The 24,097-nt window shown below is 42.2% G+C and overlaps 1 protein-coding gene across 1 annotated transcript in view; it reads left to right on the forward strand.

Annotated features, from left to right (window-relative positions):
• The window catches only part of LOC124117269 (solute carrier family 23 member 2-like), a 45,767-nt gene that overhangs the window by 10,870 nt on the left and 10,800 nt on the right, over positions 1-24,097 (forward strand). Inside the window, exons 2-4 of the mRNA XM_046479074.2 lie at positions 20,478-20,635; positions 21,804-21,883; positions 23,020-23,087. Coding sequence (XP_046335030.2) covers positions 20,478-20,635; positions 21,804-21,883; positions 23,020-23,087 — 306 coding nt within the window. The remainder of the gene's footprint in view (positions 1-20,477; positions 20,636-21,803; positions 21,884-23,019; positions 23,088-24,097) is intronic.

The following is a 24,097-nucleotide window of genomic DNA, read 5'->3' on the forward strand; positions in this document are numbered from 1 at the left end:
CGTTACTAACAAACTCTGGTGATGGTTCACGTGGCACCTATACTAATGATGTATGTTACTAACAGACTCTGGTGAGCCCTGTGGCATCTACTCGTGATGTACGTTACTAACAGACTCTGGTGATGGTTCACGTGGCACCTATACTAATGATGTACGTTACTAACAAACTCTGGTGGTGGTTCACGTGGCACCTATACTAATGATGTATGTTACTAACAGACTCTGATGATGGTTCAAGTGGCACCTATACTAATGATGTATGTTACTAACAAACTCTGGTGATGGTTCATGTGGCACCTATACCATTGATGTACGTTACTAACAAACTCTGGTTATGGTTCACGTGGCACCTATACTTATGATGTATGTTACTAACAAACTCTGGTGATGGTTCACGTGGCATCTACTAGTGATGTACGTTACTAACAGACTCTGGTGGTGGTTCATGGGGCATCTACTAATGATGTACGTTACTAACAAACTCTGGTGATGGTTCACGTGGCACCTATACTAATGATGTACGTAACTAACAGACTCTGGTGATGGTTCACGTGGCACCTATACTAATGATTTATGTTACTAACAAACTCTGGTGATGGTTCATGGGGCATCTACTAATGATGTACGTTACTAACAAACTCTGGTGATGGTTCACGTGGCACCTATACTGATGATGTACGTTACTAACAGACCCTGGTGATGGTTCACGTGGCACCTATACTAATGATGTATGTTACTAACAGACTCTGGTGGTGGTTCATGGGGCATCTACTAATGATGTACGTTACTAACAAACTCTGGTGATGGTTCACGTGGCACCTATACTAATGATGTATGTTACTAACAGACTCTGGTGGTGGTTCACGTCGCATCTATACCATTGATGTACGTTACTAACAGACTCTGGTGGTGGTTCACGTGGCATCTTCTAGTGATGTACGTTACTAACAGACTCTGGTGGTGGTTCACGTGGCATCTGTTCTAATGATGCACGTTACTAACAGACTCTGGTGGTCCCTGTGGCATCTACTAGTGATGTACGTTGCTAACAGACTCTGGTGATGGTTCACGTGGCATCTATACCAGTGATGTATGTTACTAACAGACTCTGGTGATGGGTCACGTGGCATCTGTACTAATGATGTTTGTAACTAACAGACTCTGATGATGGTTCACGTGGCACCTATACTAATGATGTACGTTACTAACAGACTCTGGTGATTGTTCACGTGGCACCTATACTAATGATGTACGTTACTAACAAACTTTGGTGATGGTTCACGTGGCATCTATACTAATGATGTATGTTACTAACAGACTCTGGTGCTGGTTCACGTGGCACCTATACTAATGATGTATGTTACTAACAGACTCTGGTGATGGTTCACGTGGCACCTATACTAATGATGTATGTTACTAACAAACTCTGGTGATGGTTCACGTGGCATCTATACTAATGATGTATGTTACTAACAAACTCTGGCGATGGTTCACGTGGCACCTATACTAATGATGTATGTTACTAACAGACTCTGGTGATGGGTCATGTGGCACCTATACTAATGATGTACGTTACTAACAGACTCTGGTGATGGGTCATGTGGCACCTATACTAATGATGTATGTTACTAACAAACTCTGGTGATGGTTCACGTGGCACCTATACTAATGATGTATGTTACTTACAGACTCTGGTGGTGGGTCATGTGGCACCTATACTAATGATGTATGTTACTAACAGACTCTGGTGGTCCCTGTGGCATCTACTCGTGATGTACGTTACTAACAAACTCTGGTGATGGTTCACGTGGCACCTATACTAATGATGTATGTTACTAACAGACTCTGATGATGGTTCACGTGGCACCTATACTAATGATGTACGTTACTAACAAACTCTGGTGATGGTTCACGTGGCACCTATACTAATGATGTACGTTACTAACAAACTCTGGTGATGGTTCACGTGGCACCTATACTAATGATGTATGTTACTAACAGACTCTGGTGAGCCCTGTGGCATCTACTCGTGATGTACGTTACTAACAGACTTTGGTGATGGTTCACGTGGCACCTATACTAATGATGTACGTTACTAACAAACTCTGGTGGTGATTCACGTGGCACCTATACTAATGATGTATGTTACTAACAGACTCTGATGATGGTTCAAGTGGCACCTATACTAATGATGTATGTTACTAACAAACTCTGGTGATGGTTCATGTGGCACCTATACCATTGATGTACGTTACTAACAAACTCTTTTGATGGTTCACGTGGCACCTATACTTATGATGTATGTTACTAACAAACTCTGGTGATGGTTCACGTGGCATCTACTAGTGATGTACGTTACTAACAGACTCTGGTGGTGGTTCATGGGGCATCTACTAATGATGTACGTTACTAACAAACTCTGGTGATGGTTCACGTGGCACCTATACTAATGATGTACGTAACTAACAGACTCTGGTGATGGTTCACGTGGCACCTATACTAATGATTTATGTTACTAACAAAATCTGGTGATGGTTCATGGGGCATCTACTAATGATGTACGTTACTAACAAACTCTGGTGATGGTTCACGTGGCACCTATACTAATGATGTATGTTACTAACAGACTCTGGTGGTGGTTCACGTCGCATCTATACCATTGATGTACGTTACTAACAGACTCTGGTGGTGGTTCACGTGGCATCTACTAGTGATGTACGTTACTAACAGACTCTGGTGGTGGTTCACGTGGCATCTGTTCTAATGATGCACGTTACTAACAGACTCTGGTGGTCCCTGTGGCATCTACTAGTGATGTACGTTGCTAACAGACTCTGGTGATGGTTCACGTGGCATCTATACCAGTGATGTATGTTACTAACAGACTCTGGTGATGGGTCACGTGGCATCTGTACTAATGATGTTTGTAACTAACAGACTCTGATGATGGTTCACGTGGCACCTATACTAATGATGTACGTTACTAACAGACTCTGGTGATGGTTCACGTGGCACCTATACTAATGATGTACGTTACTAACAGACTCTGGTGATGGTTCACGTGGCACCTATACTAATCATGTATGTTACTAACAGACTCTGGTGATGGTTCACGTGGCACCTATACCATTGATGTACGTTACTAACAGACTCTGGTGATGGGTCATGTGGCACCTATACTAAAGATGTACGTTACTAACAGACTCTGGTGATGGTTCACGTGGCACCTATACTAATCATGTATGTTACTAACAAACTCTGGTGATGGTTCACGTGGCACCTATACTAATGATGTATGTTACTAACAGACTCTGGTGATGGGTCATGTGGCACCTATACTAATGATGTACGTTACTAACAGACTCTGGTGATGGGTCATGTGGCACCTATACTAATGATGTATGTTACTAACAAACTCTGGTGATGGTTCACGTGGCACCTATACTAATGATGTATGTTACTTACAGACTCTGGTGGTGGGTCATGTGGCACCTATACTAATGATGTATGTTACTAACAGACTCTGGTGGTCCCTGTGACATCTACTCGTGATGTACGTTACTAACAAACTCTGGTGATGGTTCACGTGGCACCTATACTAATGATGTATGTTACTAACAGACTCTGATGATGGTTCACGTGGCACCTATACTAATGATGTATGTTACTAACAAACTCTGGTGATGGTTCACGTGGCACCTATACCATTGATGTACGTTACTAACAAACTCTGGTGATGGTTCACGTGGCACCTATACTAATGATGTATGTTACTAACAAACTCTGGTGATGGTTCACGTGGCACCTATACTAATGATGTATGTTACTAACAAACTCTGGTGAGCCCTGTGGCATCTACTCGTGATGTACGTTACTAACAGACTCTGGTGATGGTTCACGTGGCACCTATACTAATGATGTACGTTACTAACAAACTCTGGTGATGGTTCACGTGGCACCTATACTAATGATGTATGTTACTAACAGACTCTGGTGGTGATTCACGTGGCACCTATACTAATGATGAATGTTACTAACAAACTCTGGTGATGGTTCACGTGGCACCTATACTGATGATGTATGTTACTAACAGACTCCGGTGATGGTTCACGTGGCATCTATACCATTGATGTACGTTACTAACATACTCTGGTGGTGGTCCCTGTGGCATCTACTAGTGATGTGCTTTACTAACAGACTTTGGTGATGGTTCACGTGGCATCTATACTAATGATGTATGTTACTAACAGACTCTGGTGCTGGTTCACGTGGCACCTATACCGTTGATGTATGTTACTAACAGACTCTGGTGATGGTTCACGTGGCACCTATACTAATGATGTACGTTACTAACAAACTCTGGTGATGGTTCACGTGGCACCTATACTAATGATGTATGTTACTAACAGACTCTGGTGTTGGTTCACGTGGCACCTATACTAATGATGAATGTTACTAACAAACTCTGGTGATGGTTCACGTGGCACCTATACTAATGATGTATGTTACTAACAAACTCTGGTGAAGGTTCACGTGGCACCTATACTGATGATGTATGTTACTAACAGACTCCGGTGATGGTTCACGTGGCATCTATACCACTGATGTACGTTACTAACAGACTCTGGTGGTGGTCCCTGTGGCATCTACTAGTGATGTACGTTACTAACAGACTTTGGTGATGGTTCACGTAGCATCTATACCATTGATGTACGTTACTAACAGACTCTGGTGATGGTTCACGTGGCACCTATACTAATGATGTATGTTACTAACAAACTCTGGTGATGGTTCACGTGGCACCTATACTGATGATGTATGTTACTAACAGACTCCGGTGATGGTTCACGTGGCATCTATACCACTTATGTACGTTACTAACAGACTCTGGTGGTGGTCCCTGTGGCATCTACTAGTGATGTACGTTACTAACAGACTTTGGTGATGGTTCACGTAGCATCTATACCATTGATGTACGTTACTAACAGACTCTGGTGATGGGTCATGTGGCATCTACTAATGATGTATGTTACTAACAAACTCTGGTGATGGTTCACGTGGCACCTATACTAATGATGTATGTTACTTACAGACTCTGGTGGTGGGTCATGTGGCACCTATACTAATGATGTATGTTACTAACAGACTCTGGTGGTCCCTGTGGCATCTACTCGTGATGTACGTTACTAACAAACTCTGGTGATGGTTCACGTGGCACCTATACTAATGATGTATGTTACTAACAGACTCTGATGATGGTTCACGTGGCACCTATACTAATGATGTACGTTACTAACAAACGCTGGTGATGGTTCACGTGGCACCTATACTAATGATGTACGTTACTAACAAACTCTGGTGATGGTTCACGTGGCACCTATACTAATGATGTATGTTACTAACAGACTCTGGTGAGCCCTGTGGCATCTACTCGTGATGTACGTTACTAACAGACTCTGGTGATGGTTCACGTGGCACCTATACTAATGATGTACGTTACTAACAAACTCTGGTGGTGGTTCACGTGGCACCTATACTAATGATGTATGTTACTAACAGACTCTGATGATGGTTCAAGTGGCACCTATACTAATGATGTATGTTACTAACAAACTCTGGTGATGGTTCATGTGGCACCTATACCATTGATGTACGTTACTAACAAACTCTGGTGATGGTTCACGTGGCACCTATACTTATGATGTATGTTACTAACAAACTCTGGTGATGGTTCACGTGGCATCTACTAGTGATGTACGTTACTAACAGACTCTGGTGGTGGTTCATGGGGCATCTACTAATGATGTACGTTACTAACAAACTCTGGTGATGGTTCACGTGGCACCTATACTAATGATGTACGTAACTAACAGACTCTGGTGATGGTTCACGTGGCACCTATACTAATGATTTATGTTACTAACAAACTCTGGTGATGGTTCATGGGGCATCTACTAATGATGTACGTTACTAACAAACTCTGGTGATGGTTCACGTGGCACCTATACTGATGATGTACGTTACTAACAGACCCTGGTGATGGTTCACGTGGCACCTATACTAATGATGTATGTTACTAACAGACTCTGGTGGTGGTTCATGGGGCATCTACTAATGATGTACGTTACTAACAAACTCTGGTGATGGTTCACGTGGCACCTATACTAATGATGTATGTTACTAACAGACTCTGGTGGTGGTTCACGTCGCATCTATACCATTGATGTACGTTACTAACAGACTCTGGTGGTGGTTCACGTGGCATCTACTAGTGATGTACGTTACTAACAGACTCTGGTGGTGGTTCACGTGGCATCTGTTCTAATGATGCACGTTACTAACAGACTCTGGTGGTCCCTGTGGCATCTACTAGTGATGTACGTTGCTAACAGACTCTGGTGATGGTTCACGTGGCATCTATACCAGTGATGTATGTTACTAACAGACTCTGGTGATGGGTCACGTGGCATCTGTACTAATGATGTTTGTAACTAACAGACTCTGATGATGGTTCACGTGGCACCTATACTAATGATGTACGTTACTAACAGACTCTGGTGATTGTTCACGTGGCACCTATACTAATGATGTACGTTACTAACAAACTCTGGTGATGGTTCACGTGGCACCTATACTAATCATGTATGTTACTAACAGACTCTGGTGATGGTTCACGTGGCACCTATACCATTGATGTACGTTACTAACAGACTCTGGTGATGGTTCACGTGGCACCTATACTAATGATGTACGTTACTAACAGACTCTGATGATGGTTCACGTGGCACCTATACTAATCATGTATGTTACTAACAAACTCTGGTGATGGTTCACGTGGCACCTATACTAATGATGTATGTTACTAACAGACTCTGGTGATGGGTCATGTGGCACCTATACTAATGATGTACGTTACTAACATACTCTGGTGATGGGTCATGTGGCACCTATACTAATGATGTATGTTACTAACAAACTCTGGTGATGGTTCACGTGGCACCTATACTAATGATGTATGTTACTTACAGACTCTGGTGGTGGGTCATGTGGCACCTATACTAATGATGTATGTTACTAACAGACTCTGGTGGTCCCTGTGACATCTACTCGTGATGTACGGTACTAACAAACTCTGGTGATGGTTCACGTGGCACCTATACTAATGATGTATGTTACTAACAGACTCTGATGATGGTTCACGTGGCACCTATACTAATGATGTATGTTACTAACAAACTCTGGTGATGGTTCACGTGGCACCTATACCATTGATGTACGTTACTAACAAACTCTGGTGATGGTTCACGTGGCACCTATACTAATCATGTATGTTACTAACAAACTCTGGTGATGGTTCACGTGGCACCTATACTAATGATGTATGTTACTAACAAACTCTGGTGAGCCCTATGGCATCTACTCGTGATGTACGTTACTAACAGACTCTGGTGATGGTTCACGTGGCACCTATACTAATGATGTATGTTACTAACAAACTCTGGTGATGGTTCACGTGGCACCTATACTAATGATGTATGTTACTAACAGACTCTGGTGGTGGTTCACGTGGCACCTATACTAATGATGAATGTTACTAACAAACTCTGGTGATGGTTCACGTGGCACCTATACTGATGATGTATGTTACTAACAGACTCCGGTGATGGTTCACGTGGCATCTATACCATTGATGTACGTTACTAACAGACTCTGGTGGTGGTCCCTGTGGCATCTACTAGTGATGTGCTTTACTAACAGACTTTGGTGATGGTTCACGTGGCATCTATACTAATGATGTATGTTACTAACAGACTCTGGTGCTGGTTCACGTGGCACCTATACCGTTGATGTATGTTACTAACAGACTCTGGTGATGGTTCACGTGGCACCTATACTAATGATGTATGTTACTAACAGACTCTGGTGATGGTTCACGTGGCACCTATACTAATGATGTATGTTACTAACAGACTCTGGTGATGGGTCATGTGGCACCTATACTAATGATGTATGTTACTTACAGACTCTGGTGATGGGTCATGTGGCACCTATACTAATGATGTATGTTACTAACAGACTCTGGTGATGGTTCACGTGGCACCTATACTAATGATGTATGTTACTAACAAACTCTGGTGATGGTTCACGTGGCATCTATACTAATGATGTATGTTACTAACAAACTCTCGCGATGGTTCACGTGGCACCTATACTAATGATGTATGTTACTAACAGACTCTGGTGATGGGTCATGTGGCACCTATACTAATGATGTACGTTACTAACAGACTCTGGTGATGGGTCATGTGGCACCTATACTAATGATGTATGTTACTAACAAACTCTGGTGATGGTTCACGTGGCACCTATACTAATGATGTATGTTACTTACAGACTCTGGTGGTGGGTCATGTGGCACCTATACTAATGATGTATGTTACTAACAGACTCTGGTGGTCCCTGTGGCATCTACTCGTGATGTACGTTACTAACAAACTCTGGTGATGGTTCACGTGGCACCTATACTAATGATGTATGTTACTAACAGACTCTGATGATGGTTCACGTGGCACCTATACTAATGATGTACGTTACTAACAAACTCTGGTGATGGTTCACGTGGCACCTATACTAATGATGTACGTTACTAACAAACTCTGGTGATGGTTCACGTGGCACCTATACTAATGATGTATGTTACTAACAGACTCTGGTGAGCCCTGTGGCATCTACTCGTGATGTACGTTACTAACAGACTTTGGTGATGGTTCACGTGGCACCTATACTAATGATGTACGTTACTAACAAACTCTGGTGGTGATTCACGTGGCACCTATACTAATGATGTATGTTACTAACAGACTCTGATGATGGTTCAAGTGGCACCTATACTAATGATGTATGTTACTAACAAACTCTGGTGATGGTTCATGTGGCACCTATACCATTGATGTACGTTACTAACAAACTCTTTTGATGGTTCACGTGGCACCTATACTTATGATGTATGTTACTAACAAACTCTGGTGATGGTTCACGTGGCATCTACTAGTGATGTACGTTACTAACAGACTCTGGTGGTGGTTCATGGGGCATCTACTAATGATGTACGTTACTAACAAACTCTGGTGATGGTTCACGTGGCACCTATACTAATGATGTATGTTACTAACAGACTCTGGTGGTCCCTGTGACATCTACTCGTGATGTACGTTACTAACAAACTCTGGTGATGGTTCACGTGGCACCTATACTAATGATGTATGTTACTAACAGACTCTGATGATGGTTCACGTGGCACCTATACTAATGATGTATGTTACTAACAAACTCTGGTGATGGTTCACGTGGCACCTATACCATTGATGTACGTTACTAACAAACTCTGGTGATGGTTCACGTGGCACCTATACTAATCATGTATGTTACTAACAAACTCTGGTGATGGTTCACGTGGCACCTATACTAATGATGTATGTTACTAACAAACTCTGGTGAGCCCTGTGGCATCTACTCGTGATGTACGTTACTAACAGACTCTGGTGATGGTTCACGTGGCACCTATACTAATGATGTATGTTACTAACAAACTCTGGTGATGGTTCACGTGGCACCTATACTAATGATGTATGTTACTAACAGACTCTGGTGGTGGTTCACGTGGCACCTATACTAATGATGAATGTTACTAACAAACTCTGATGATGGTTCACGTGGCACCTATACTGATGATGTATGTTACTAACAGACTCCGGTGATGGTTCACGTGGCATCTATACCATTGATGTACGTTACTAACAGACTCTGGTGGTGGTCCCTGTGGCATCTACTAGTGATGTGCTTTACTAACAGACTTTGGTGATGGTTCACGTGGCATCTATACTAATGATGTATGTTACTAACAGACTCTGGTGCTGGTTCACGTGGCACCTATACTAATGATGTATGTTACTAACAGACTCTGGTGATGGTTCACGTGGCACCTATACTAATGATGTATGTTACTAACAAACTCTGGTGATGGTTCACGTGGCATCTATACTAATGATGTATGTTACTAACAAACTCTGGCGATGGTTCACGTGGCACCTATACTAATGATGTATGTTACTAACAGACTCTGGTGATGGGTCATGTGGCACCTATACTAATGATGTACGTTACTAACAGACTCTGGTGATGGGTCATGTGGCACCTATACTAATGATGTATGTTACTAACAAACTCTGGTGATGGTTCACGTGGCACCTATACTAATGATGTATGTTACTTACAGACTCTGGTGGTGGGTCATGTGGCACCTATACTAATGATGTATGTTACTAACAGACTCTGGTGGTCCCTGTGGCATCTACTCGTGATGTACGTTACTAACAAACTCTGGTGATGGTTCACGTGGCACCTATACTAATGATGTATGTTACTAACAGACTCTGATGATGGTTCACGTGGCACCTATACTAATGATGTACGTTACTAACAAACTCTGGTGATGGTTCACGTGGCACCTATACTAATGATGTACGTTACTAACAAACTCTGGTGATGGTTCACGTGGCACCTATACTAATGATGTATGTTACTAACAGACTCTGGTGAGCCCTGTGGCATCTACTCGTGATGTACGTTACTAACAGACTTTGGTGATGGTTCACGTGGCACCTATACTAATGATGTACGTTACTAACAAACTCTGGTGGTGATTCACGTGGCACCTATACTAATGATGTATGTTACTAACAGACTCTGATGATGGTTCAAGTGGCACCTATACTAATGATGTATGTTACTAACAAACTCTGGTGATGGTTCATGTGGCACCTATACCATTGATGTACGTTACTAACAAACTCTTTTGATGGTTCACGTGGCACCTATACTTATGATGTATGTTACTAACAAACTCTGGTGATGGTTCACGTGGCATCTACTAGTGATGTACGTTACTAACAGACTCTGGTGGTGGTTCATGGGGCATCTACTAATGATGTACGTTACTAACAAACTCTGGTGATGGTTCACGTGGCACCTATACTAATGATGTACGTAACTAACAGACTCTGGTGATGGTTCACGTGGCACCTATACTAATGATTTATGTTACTAACAAAATCTGGTGATGGTTCATGGGGCATCTACTAATGATGTACGTTACTAACAAACTCTGGTGATGGTTCACGTGGCACCTATACTAATGATGTATGTTACTAACAGACTCTGGTGGTGGTTCACGTCGCATCTATACCATTGATGTACGTTACTAACAGACTCTGGTGGTGGTTCACGTGGCATCTACTAGTGATGTACGTTACTAACAGACTCTGGTGGTGGTTCACGTGGCATCTGTTCTAATGATGCACGTTACTAACAGACTCTGGTGGTCCCTGTGGCATCTACTAGTGATGTACGTTGCTAACAGACTCTGGTGATGGTTCACGTGGCATCTATACCAGTGATGTATGTTACTAACAGACTCTGGTGATGGGTCACGTGGCATCTGTACTAATGATGTTTGTAACTAACAGACTCTGATGATGGTTCACGTGGCACCTATACTAATGATGTACGTTACTAACAGACTCTGGTGATGGTTCACGTGGCACCTATACTAATGATGTACGTTACTAACAGACTCTGGTGATGGTTCACGTGGCACCTATACTAATCATGTATGTTACTAACAGACTCTGGTGATGGTTCACGTGGCACCTATACTAATCATGTATGTTACTAACAGACTCTGGTGATGGTTCACGTGGCACCTATACCATTGATGTACGTTACTAACAGACTCTGGTGATGGGTCATGTGGCACCTATACTAAAGATGTACGTTACTAACAGACTCTGATGATGGTTCAAGTGGCACCTATACTAATGATGTATGTTACTAACAAACTCTGGTGATGGTTCATGTGGCACCTATACCATTGATGTACGTTACTAACAAACTCTTTTGATGGTTCACGTGGCACCTATACTTATGATGTATGTTACTAACAAACTCTGGTGATGGTTCACGTGGCATCTACTAGTGATGTACGTTACTAACAGACTCTGGTGGTGGTTCATGGGGCATCTACTAATGATGTACGTTACTAACAAACTCTGGTGATGGTTCACGTGGCACCTATACTAATGATGTACGTAACTAACAGACTCTGGTGATGGTTCACGTGGCACCTATACTAATGATTTATGTTACTAACAAAATCTGGTGATGGTTCATGGGGCATCTACTAATGATGTACGTTACTAACAAACTCTGGTGATGGTTCACGTGGCACCTATACTAATGATGTATGTTACTAACAGACTCTGGTGGTGGTTCACGTCGCATCTATACCATTGATGTACGTTACTAACAGACTCTGGTGGTGGTTCACGTGGCATCTACTAGTGATGTACGTTACTAACAGACTCTGGTGGTGGTTCACGTGGCATCTGTTCTAATGATGCACGTTACTAACAGACTCTGGTGGTCCCTGTGGCATCTACTAGTGATGTACGTTGCTAACAGACTCTGGTGATGGTTCACGTGGCATCTATACCAGTGATGTATGTTACTAACAGACTCTGGTGATGGGTCACGTGGCATCTGTACTAATGATGTTTGTAACTAACAGACTCTGATGATGGTTCACGTGGCACCTATACTAATGATGTACGTTACTAACAGACTCTGGTGATGGTTCACGTGGCACCTATACTAATGATGTACGTTACTAACAGACTCTGGTGATGGTTCACGTGGCACCTATACTAATCATGTATGTTACTAACAGACTCTGGTGATGGTTCACGTGGCACCTATACCATTGATGTACGTTACTAACAGACTCTGGTGATGGGTCATGTGGCACCTATACTAAAGATGTACGTTACTAACAGACTCTGGTGATGGTTCACGTGGCACCTATACTAATCATGTATGTTACTAACAAACTCTGGTGATGGTTCACGTGGCACCTATACTAATGATGTATGTTACTAACAGACTCTGGTGATGGGTCATGTGGCACCTATACTAATGATGTACGTTACTAACAGACTCTGGTGATGGGTCATGTGGCACCTATACTAATGATGTATGTTACTAACAAACTCTGGTGATGGTTCACGTGGCACCTATACTAATGATGTATGTTACTTACAGACTCTGGTGGTGGGTCATGTGGCACCTATACTAATGATGTATGTTACTAACAGACTCTGGTGGTCCCTGTGACATCTACTCGTGATGTACGTTACTAACAAACTCTGGTGATGGTTCACGTGGCACCTATACTAATGATGTATGTTACTAACAGACTCTGATGATGGTTCACGTGGCACCTATACTAATGATGTATGTTACTAACAAACTCTGGTGATGGTTCATGTGGCACCTATACCATTGATGTACGTTACTAACAAACTCTGGTGATGGTTCACGTGGCACCTATACTAATGATGTATGTTACTAACAAACTCTGGTGATGGTTCACGTGGCACCTATACTAATGATGTATGTTACTAACAAACTCTGGTGAGCCCTGTGGCATCTACTCGTGATGTACGTTACTAACAGACTCTGGTGATGGTTCACGTGGCACCTATACTAATGATGTATGTTACTAACAAACTCTGGTGATGGTTCACGTGGCACCTATACTAATGATGTATGTTACTAACAGACTCTGGTGGTGGTTCACGTGGCACCTATACTAATGATGAATGTTACTAACAAACTCTGGTGATGGTTCACGTGGCACCTATACTGATGATGTATGTTACTAACAGACTCCGGTGATGGTTCACGTGGCATCTATACCATTGATGTACGTTACTAACATACTCTGGTGGTGGTCCCTGTGGCATCTACTAGTGATGTGCTTTACTAACAGACTTTGGTGATGGTTCACGTGGCATCTATACTAATGATGTATGTTACTAACAGACTCTGGTGCTGGTTCACGTGGCACCTATACCGTTGATGTATGTTACTAACAGACTCTGGTGATGGTTCACGTGGCACCTATACTAATGATGTACGTTACTAACAAACTCTGGTGATGGTTCACGTGGCACCTATACTAATGATGTATGTTACTAACAGACTCTGGTGTTGGTTCACGTGGCACCTATACTAATGATGAATGTTACTAACAAACTCTGGTGATGGTTCACGTGGCACCTATACTAATGATGTATGTTACTAACAAACTCTGGTGAAGGTTCACGTGGCACCTATACTGATGATGTATGTTACTAACAGACTCCGGTGATGGTTCACGTGGCATCTATACCACTGATGTACGTTACTAACAGACTCTGGTGGTGGTCCCTGTGGCATCTACTAGTGATGTACGTTACTAACAGACTTTGGTGATGGTTCACGTAGCATCTATACCATTGATGTATGTTACTAACAAACTCTGGTGATGGTACACGTGGCACCTATACTGATGATGTATGTTACTAACAGACTCCGGTGATGGTTCACGTGGCATCTATACCACTTATGTACGTTACTAACAGACTCTGGTGGTGGTCCCTGTGGCATCTACTAGTGATGTACGTTACTAACAGACTTTGGTGATGGTTCACGTAGCATCTATACCATTGATGTACGTTACTAACAGACTCTGGTGATGGGTCATGTGGCATCTACTAATGATGTACGTTACTAACAGACACTGGTGGTGGTTCCTGTGGCATCTGTTCTAATGATGCACGTTACTAACAGACTCTGGTGATGGTCCCTGTGGCATCTACCAGTGATGTACGTTACTAACAGACTCTGGTGATGGTTCACGTGGCATCTATACCATTGATGTACGTTACTAACAGACTCTGGTGATGGTTCACGTGGCATCTGTACTAATGATGCACGTTACTAACAGACTCTGGTGATGGTTCCTGTGGCATCTGTACTAATGATGCACGTTACTAACAGACTCTGGTGATAGTCCCTGAGGCATCTACTGGTGATGTACGTTACTAACAGACTCTGGTGATGGTTCACGTGGCATCTGTACTAATGATGCACGTTACTAACAGACTCTGGTGATGGTCCCTGTGGCATCTCCTAATGATGTATGTTACCAACAGACTCTGGGGGTTGATCCATGAGATTCATTAGTAGATGTCACATGAACCACCCCCCAGAGTCTGTTAGTAACGTACATCATTAGTAGATGCCACATGGTCCACCACCAGAGCCTGTCAGCAACCTACATCATTAGTAGATGCCACATGGTCCACCACCAGAGCCTGTCAGCAACCTACATCATTAGTAGATGCCACGGGGACCACCACCAGATTCCGCTAGTAACTAACATCACGAGTAGATGCCACAGGAACCACCACCAGAGTCTGTTAGTAACTAACATCACGAGTAGATGCCACATGCCCCACCACCAGAGTCTGTAAGTAACGTACATCATTAGAATAGGTCCCACATGACCCACCACCAGAGTCTGTTAGTAACGTACATCACTGGTATAGATGCCACGCGAACCATGTACACCATGTAAGGCTGACTGTGCATCCCTTAAGACTGACTGTACACCCATGTAAGACTGACTGTACACCACTGTGTAAGACTGAGTGTACAACCCTGTAAGACAAATTGTACATCACTGTAAGATTGACTGTACAACCCTGTAAGACTGACTGCTCACTCCTGTAAGACTGAGTGTACACCGCTGTAAGGCTGAGTGTACATCACTGTAAGACTGAGTGTACAACCCCGTAAGACTGACTGTACAACTCTGTAAGGCTGAGTGTACAACCCCTTAAGACTGACTGTACAGCCCTGTAATACTGAGTGTACAACCCCGTAATACTGAGTGTACGCCGCTGTAAGGCTGAGTGTACAACCCCTTAAGACTGACTGTACACTCTGGTAAGACAGACTGACTGTACATCCGTCACAAGGGTCTGTCCGGTTTGGAAAAACCGAGGCTCAGACCAGGCGCCAGAACGGACCCATCGGCGTGCTGCGTTTTGGACCTATCAGGAAGCAGGGTTTCAGTACCTCTCCTATAAAAAAAAGAAAAGAGCGAAGCCACGCACACCGTCACAGTCCGAGCACTGAATGAGAGATCAACCATGTCGTCTCGATGCAGCAGTCTGAAGTGTCAGACCAACAGTCAACAATGTCCGTGGATCAGGGCCACCCATCTCTCCCGAAAGAATGCTTTCATCATTGCTCTACCTACCCACCACCACCACCACAACAACAACAAAAACCTCCTCCTCTTCCCTCCTCCTCGTCCCTCCTCCTCCTCATCCTCCTCCTCCCTCCACCACCACCATAACCACCACCTCCACCACCACCATAACCACCACCTCCACCACAACTACCGACACCATAACCACCACAATAACCACCAACACCACCACCACCATAACCACCACCACCACCTGGAAGGATACGGTCAAGAATGAGGCCACGGTATTAGAATGGTTTTATACCAAAGTGCCTACCTCTGTTCCATTGGATGAGATGCCTGCTTTTCGACTGAGTGCCCAGACGCGTACCCTACATCAAAAGAACAAACCTTTCTGCCCTTATTGACCTGACACTTGTTCACTGCGTTTTATGAATGTACATACGTTCACAACCTAGTTGCAAAAGTTCCTGTTCACTGCGTTTTGTGAGTGTACATACGTTCACACCTAGTTAAATAATATTTATAAACGTCTGTTTGAAGACACGCATGACACCATGTTTGCATGGAGACACGCGTGACACCACGTTTGCATGGAGACACGAAGTACATCACGTTTGCAAACGTCACGCATGTGTATCGATCTATACTTCTAGTAACGTCTGTTTGTAGTCACGCGTGGCACATCGTTTTGCATGGAGACACGCGTGACACCACGTTTGCATGGAGACACGAAGTACATCACGTTTGCATGGAGACACGCGTGCCAACTCCTCGGCATGGATGAGCGAATGGCAACGTCATAATCATATTTATAAACGTCTGCTTGAAGACACGCGTGGCACCACGTTTACATGGAGAGACGTAGTACATCACGTTTGCATGGAGACACGTAGTAGATCTACACCATGTATGTTTGAAGACACGAAGTACATCACGTCTGTTTGAAGACACGCGTGACAGTACGCATGTAGGCATGCACGAGTGCCAACTCCTCGGTATAAATAATAATAATAATCATATTGATAAACGTCTGTTTGTAGTCACGCGTGGCACCACGTTTGCATGGAGACACGAAATACATCAAGTAGGCATTCCTACACCACGTCCATGTCTGTGCATGTCGATTCACCTTCAGAATTCAGGCGTCCGTTTCACAACATGATCGTAGCGCTAAGGTGATCGCCACTCACCTACTTTAACTTAGACGAACGACTGTCATTGCGCTACAATACGATCGCCTCGTGGAACGAGACCTTGCACCTCAAAGTTTACAATCACGTCATCATACCTGATGATGTCATTTGTGTAATTTTGTTGCAAGATCCTTCGCCGATATGACGTCAACCTAGCAACAAAGTTGCTTGGTCGTCGACAGTGTATTTTAAGCTCGTCTCAGTGATCTATCATCTCCACATGCAAACGCCGCACCAGTCAGTGTCCTGTCAGGAGACAGGTGGCAGGCAATCGGTGCCTTTGCAGCACAGCACCTATGTGGGTGAGGAGTTAGTCTCTCACGATCAAACGGCCCTTTTCAGGGCCACCCATCTCTCCCGAAAGAACGTTTTCATCCATGGCTTTGACGACCCTCAAACCAAAAAAAGAACCCACCTCCTCCGCCCTCCTCCACCACCGCCGCCGCAACCACCACCACCACCACTTCTTTAAAAAAAATGAAAAAAATGAACATCAAGGAATTTACATGCGCTTCTTTTAATTTTGATATTTTCATATTGTACGAGCGCTTCTTAGGTGCGTATCACCGGTACAGGAAGTGCCGCCATCTTGGATGCGCATACAACCGAAACCGGAAGTGACGTCATCAGAGGTCGCGTGACCAAACCGACCAAACAGAAGCCAAGAGCGGTCCTGTGCCGATTCACATGTTCATTTGCATAAGATACATACATACAGACAGACACATACACAAACACAAACACACGCGTAAATTCCATGAATCAACTGTATGCGAACCCTAAAGCCACGGTTGCCAGATATAACATCAATGTATGGAGAAGAGACCGCAAACACATGACACATGCTGAACGAGAAATAGTGTCGATGTATCTGTGCGCTCATTGGTTTTAGCTTTTTTCCCGCGCGCAGGAACAAGTCCGTGGCTTGGTTCGTTGATTAAACGTGAATAGTAAGGGGTCGTACGTTTTCAAGGGTGATGGAGGTCCGTTGTGTGTGCCACCCGTCAAGTTTTGACGATATCCGCCTAAATGCCCTGGTTAACGGAGAATTAAGAACAAGATTTCACTGAAGTTTGAAGTTTGATAGCGACAGACAAGGTAACAACAAGAACAATCTTTTAACGTCTTTTGGGATGACGCGGCCAGGGATCGAACCCGGACCTTCCGCTCTCCGGGCGGACGCTCTTCCACTAGACCACGGAGGCGGTAACAATTGGATGGAATGGCATGGGTGTGCACATCAAGACAACCTTGCTATCTCGCTTAAATCCCTAATTCTACCTCATCATAGTATGACGTCACTTCGTAGTCACCTGAGACATCAAAGCGGTGTCAATCATTTCAAGTATGGAGCGCTGTAAACATAAGCATCAGTCATACACACCATATCTGATTTGTGATGTCTTGACCTTAATAGACCGCCTCTGTGGTCTAGCGGATAGGACGTCTGCCCGGAGAGCGGAAAATCGGTGGTTCGATCCCATGGGTTCCTCAAACCAAAAGACGTTAAAAGATGATATGTGTTATTACCCTGCCTGGCGCTCGGCGCTAACGAATGAGATAAAACACTGACCTTTTGGCTTGGACTCACCAAGTGTCCCAGGTTTAACTGTCCGAAGAGTCATGTGATATCATTGTCATTTGATGGATAAAATTCATGATCCAAATGTCCCGTGTTCAAGATAGAGAAGTTTTTGTCACTTGTATTTATCCCGTGATAAATGAAGTTACATAAGTTCAGTCGAATGGCATGGCCAATATCGTCATCATTCCTCCTTGTCTACCAGAGATGCAAGTTTATTCTCGCTTCTATGTACTTTGCCATCTTCAGATCTTCATCATCCACAGAGCAACCACAACTTCAGGTTGGAACTCAACTACTGAAGGCCCATTAAGACACAAACATAATACTGTGAGTGTGAGTGTGAGTGTGAGTGTGAGTGTGATGTCCTTCAGAGATCATCGCCAGTCAGACTTTAACCCTCTTTAGAAGTTGATATTGTAACAAGAGCTGCACTGTTACAATTTTCCCCTCCTGGATCATTTAACACGACAATTCTCTTCAACAAATCCACTTGGCTAGTTTAACCATCACTTTTTAGTGGGTGAGTGAGTGAGTGAAGATGGGTTTACGCAGCTTTTAGCATTATTCCCGCAATATCACGGTTGGGAACATCAAAAATGGGCTTCACACATAAAAATGCCAACAGGTTTGCTAAGTTGAACACTCACTGCCTCCGCAATGTATGACAATTACATGAGGGGCCAGTGCCTGATCATGAATCCTCTTTGCAACTCCAGATTTACAGCCCCCCATAAATCACCAAGACAAAGGCCCACAAGTACACAAGTCCATTCATCATCTTTCAAATTCAACTATACCTTTTCCTGACTTGACATATCTCACATATGAATTCTTGTTACAGCAAAGTTTCTGCCATTGTCATACGATAGGCCTGAATGTATGCCCAGAGTCAATAATTGTAACTATTTAGGATACTCTTTGAATGCGTTTTCATTTTTTTGGCAATCGAAACAGCCAGGTTGAATAGTATTTCCGAGTCTTGAACGTAATTGTCCTCCTTTTACAATATAGAGTTTTTCAGTGGTCGTATTTTTTGTTCACGTGGGTAAATCAATGGAAGGGAATTGGCTATTTGACCATAATATCAGATCATCGATATATCTGAAGCTTAATTTATTGGTTAAATCCCCTTGTTTTGAATTCGCCAATTCATGCATAAGCTCCTATGCATAAAGACAACATCAGCACGGAGGGGACCACAGTTGGTTCCCATGGGGTGCCTAATTCTATCCTATATGTCCAACCCCAAATTTTACAAAGATGTTATCAATGAGGAAGTCCAGCATTTCACATATTGTTTTCTCAGTAAGTAAACTTTGAGTGAGTCTATGAATAATACTAAACCACTGAAGTAACCAAAATGTGATGGCAATTCCGAGGATTGGGGCTTGACGCATCTCATCGTTTCTTTCTCCGTTTAGGAATAACTGGTGTGGAACACAAAATAAGAAATCTTCCCATAAACATATTCAAATAACGAGAAAGAACTTTGATTTGACATTTATAATAACATGCTAATAATTACATACATCTGTTTCAGGAGGCTATTCTTAGCATTTCTGGTGTATTGTCATCTTCTGTCATCCTTGCCAATCAGATCGGAGCTGGTGATTTACCGGAAGAGAGATCACAGATCATAAGTCTGTTCCTTTTCACAAGTGGCATTGCGAGTTTATTACAGGTCTGCATGGGGTGTCGGTATGTAGAGATTACTACACATTTCGTCTACGTGAGAAAGTTTGAAAAATAAAATTCTTATTCTTTTCAGGATTCAATGTATTTAATTTCCCTTGAGACCATTTAAAGCGAATACGCTGACAATAAATTATTTCAGATTTACAAACTTACTTTGAATAAATGTAAAACCAAAGTTACATCATGTGAACAGCATTTGTAAATATCACGTCAAGCTGGGCCGTCAGTTATATCCAAAACAATTTAATACTATCAAGAAGTATATGCCGTCATGATTAGCATATCAAGAAAAAAAAATTAGACTCTATGGTAAGAATTTGATTCTTGTTCTGGGGGCTCAGTCAGTTAAACCACCCACCCAACAGCCCAGACTGAGCCCCCAGTGACTATTTTCTGTTCCGACAAATGAAATCTGCCCTACGTGGAGCATTAAACAAAACTTCTAAATGTGGGACAATTATATCTGATGAATTCTTTAGAAACTCGCGTATTACGTTGTCTATACCAGGATACTTTTCTTTTTGAAAACTTTGTATACTTGAAGTGATTTCTTCTCTTGAAATAGAAAAATCTGACATATCAGCGCTAAACTAGCCTCCTCACGCTCTTTTTTTAAATGTCTTCATGCAAATCATCACTGTTATTAACAAAAGAAAATAAGTCTTTAATAGTCATTGGGGGCTAAGTCTGGGCTGTACAGTTAAATCATCCACCCAACAGCCCAGACTGAGCCCCCAGTGACTATTTCCTGTTCCGGCAAATGAAATCTGCCCTACGTGAAAGACGCTTCCAGGATGACGAGGACATAAAGGCTGCCAAAGAGGCGTGGTTTGAGGGCCAATTTCCGGATTTCTATAAAAGTGGTATTAAAAGCTTGAAGGACAAATGGAATAAGTGTATTGAGGTGAATGAAGATTATATTGAAAAATAAAAGTGCAAACGATATTCTGCGACTTGGTCTTATATTGAAGTTGCAAAACTTATTGAACACTCCTCGTATATATTCTTTTAGGATTACCAATAATGTCGACGAATTTAATTTAGGAAGAAGAACCCAGTGATGTTTGTAAAATCTGGTTGTTCTGGCGTTTCTATTTTTTGTAATAGTAAAACAGATTCTCACTGATGTGGTTCAGATTCATAGTTCAATAAAATGATCATTGTGTTGTAGATTACCAGTCATTCAAGGTCCTAACTCGTCATATCTCATTGCAATTGGTGCCATTTTCAGTGCCCAAAGATGGAGTGATGGTAGGTAGCAACTGACCGCATCCCATAATCAGAGCTCTTCATGTCTCGGGAACTTGAGGAGGTAAGGTGCAATGGGGTTAAGGCATGTGTATAGGACTTTCCGCCCGGATTGGCAAAGTCAAAACAAAGTTAATTTGGCCAAGAAGTGTAACTTGAACGTCAGGACTATCAATGATCTGACATAGTTGAATAATCATCAAATAGCCAATTCCCATCCATGATTTACCCACCTGAACTGGAAATGAAGGAGACGAATGAAACCGAATCGTTTGTTTCACATTTAGATCTATGTATAAGGATTACAAAACAGTGACAGAAACATCTCCACATGACTGTATGACAAGAGGGGTAACGTTTACTTTCCAATAGTAGAGTTTACTTTATGTCGAGCAATATTCCAGCAGCAGCATCCTCTGGTGTCTGCAATTCACAACTTTTGATGAACAATCGAGCATTGTCTTTCTACAAAGATTTCAAAGAGCGTCAGATCAGGATTTCAACATTCAGGGCCTCAGTAAAACCATCACGTTTTATGGTAGACACATGGAGGACCTTTTTTAAATGATGTCCATACAATGATCTATTTGGACTTGTACCAAATGTTCCCGTGTGTTTTCAGGTGAACTTTACTTTGCATGTGTTTACGACCTGTGTCATCGTTAGGGCAGGATACGCTAAGTCCTGGTATGGTCACTATTTTATAGTGATTCATAAATACCTGCTCATGGTATAGTTGGAACCGTACAATCGACTGCTTTTAACAGAGACTTGTTATAAATTTGGAAAGAATTTTGTCGGTTTTATTTAATGTCGCGTTCAAGATCCCTGCACTAATATAGCGACGCTAATGCATGGGTGTGTCTGGTTGTACTAGTTCGGACTAATACCGATTTTGTAGTGCCAGCCCACTGGGATAAAATGCCACAGTTTAACAAGGTTACCCCATCCAGTGTACTGGCTCAGCGCCACACAGGTCTTGTCTTATCCCATTAATACCTTGCACCAAGCAGAGCAACAACAAGAAACAGCTAGTTTCACAGACCTTCAACTATCCGGGCTGACGCCCCATCCACAAAATGCAGGAAAGAGGTACATATCAATAAATCCATTTATAATTGCAATCTCTCTCTCAACAGAATCTCTGGTTCAGGATGGATCTGCGAATGTCACCTCATCTACCACCTGGAAGATCCGAATGAGAGAGGTACAAGTACTACTTCTTCTTTTTCGTCTTTTACATTATTGGCATGTTTGTAGCATGGACAGATCAGATCATAGTTATACAGAGTTTCTAAATAATACATGTAGAGAAGACAAGAAAGCATGGAAACTTGCATAATTACAATTTGAATATGCAATACATTTTGTATTTTCATAATATCGAAGTATTTCTTTTTGAATTATTAAAAACTTTGGTTTTACTTTTTTGTCTATTAAATGTGTACAGCATAGATTTTGTTACCATAATTACTCCATTGTGTGAATTGTTATTCTTCTCTTTAAATCCAAACAGTATGTGTTCATTACTAAAATTAACTCTGCCTTCTGTATAGTTTCCAAGCCAATCTGAATGTTTCATCCATATATCAGCAGCATAGTGACAATTACATAATACATGAGTAATTGTTTCAAATGGTTCATTATATAATGAACAAATTGACGATTCATCATATCCAATTTTAAAATAAATAACATTTAGTACTTAAAATATTATGCATAACTTTAAATTGAAACCATTCTGAACTTTGTGTACATTTTTTTGCCATAAGGTTCAAGTTTGTCCACTCTGTATCTGTATATTGTTTTTCAAGGAAACCTTCCCATTTACTGTAACACTTATGTTTTATAAATTAGGGGTTTAATAGGGCTTCATAAGATACCTTGCTTCCCTTTTTATTGTTTATTTTTGATACATTATATGGCAGTATAAGCCTTTGGCAAACTTAAGCACAATTTATCATATTGTAATTCTGTAAATACCAGACTATTGCTAGTTTTACTCCTTGATAGATAAAACAGTCATCATAAGTAAATCATATAATATCCCTGTGTCATGAATGAAGTCATTTATATATGTTATACCCGTTTGATGCCATTGTGGAAAATAGATAGATTCACCATCAATTTTGATTTCATTATTATACCAGACACATTTTCTCATCATATCCTCCCCAGATTGTTTAACATTATCACAATATTTCAAGTATACTGACC

This window comes from Haliotis rufescens, unplaced genomic scaffold, assembly GCF_023055435.1.
Source record: "Haliotis rufescens isolate VD_foot unplaced genomic scaffold, xgHalRufe1.0.p SCAF_12, whole genome shotgun sequence".
Taxonomy (NCBI): Eukaryota; Metazoa; Mollusca; class Gastropoda; order Lepetellida; family Haliotidae; genus Haliotis; species Haliotis rufescens.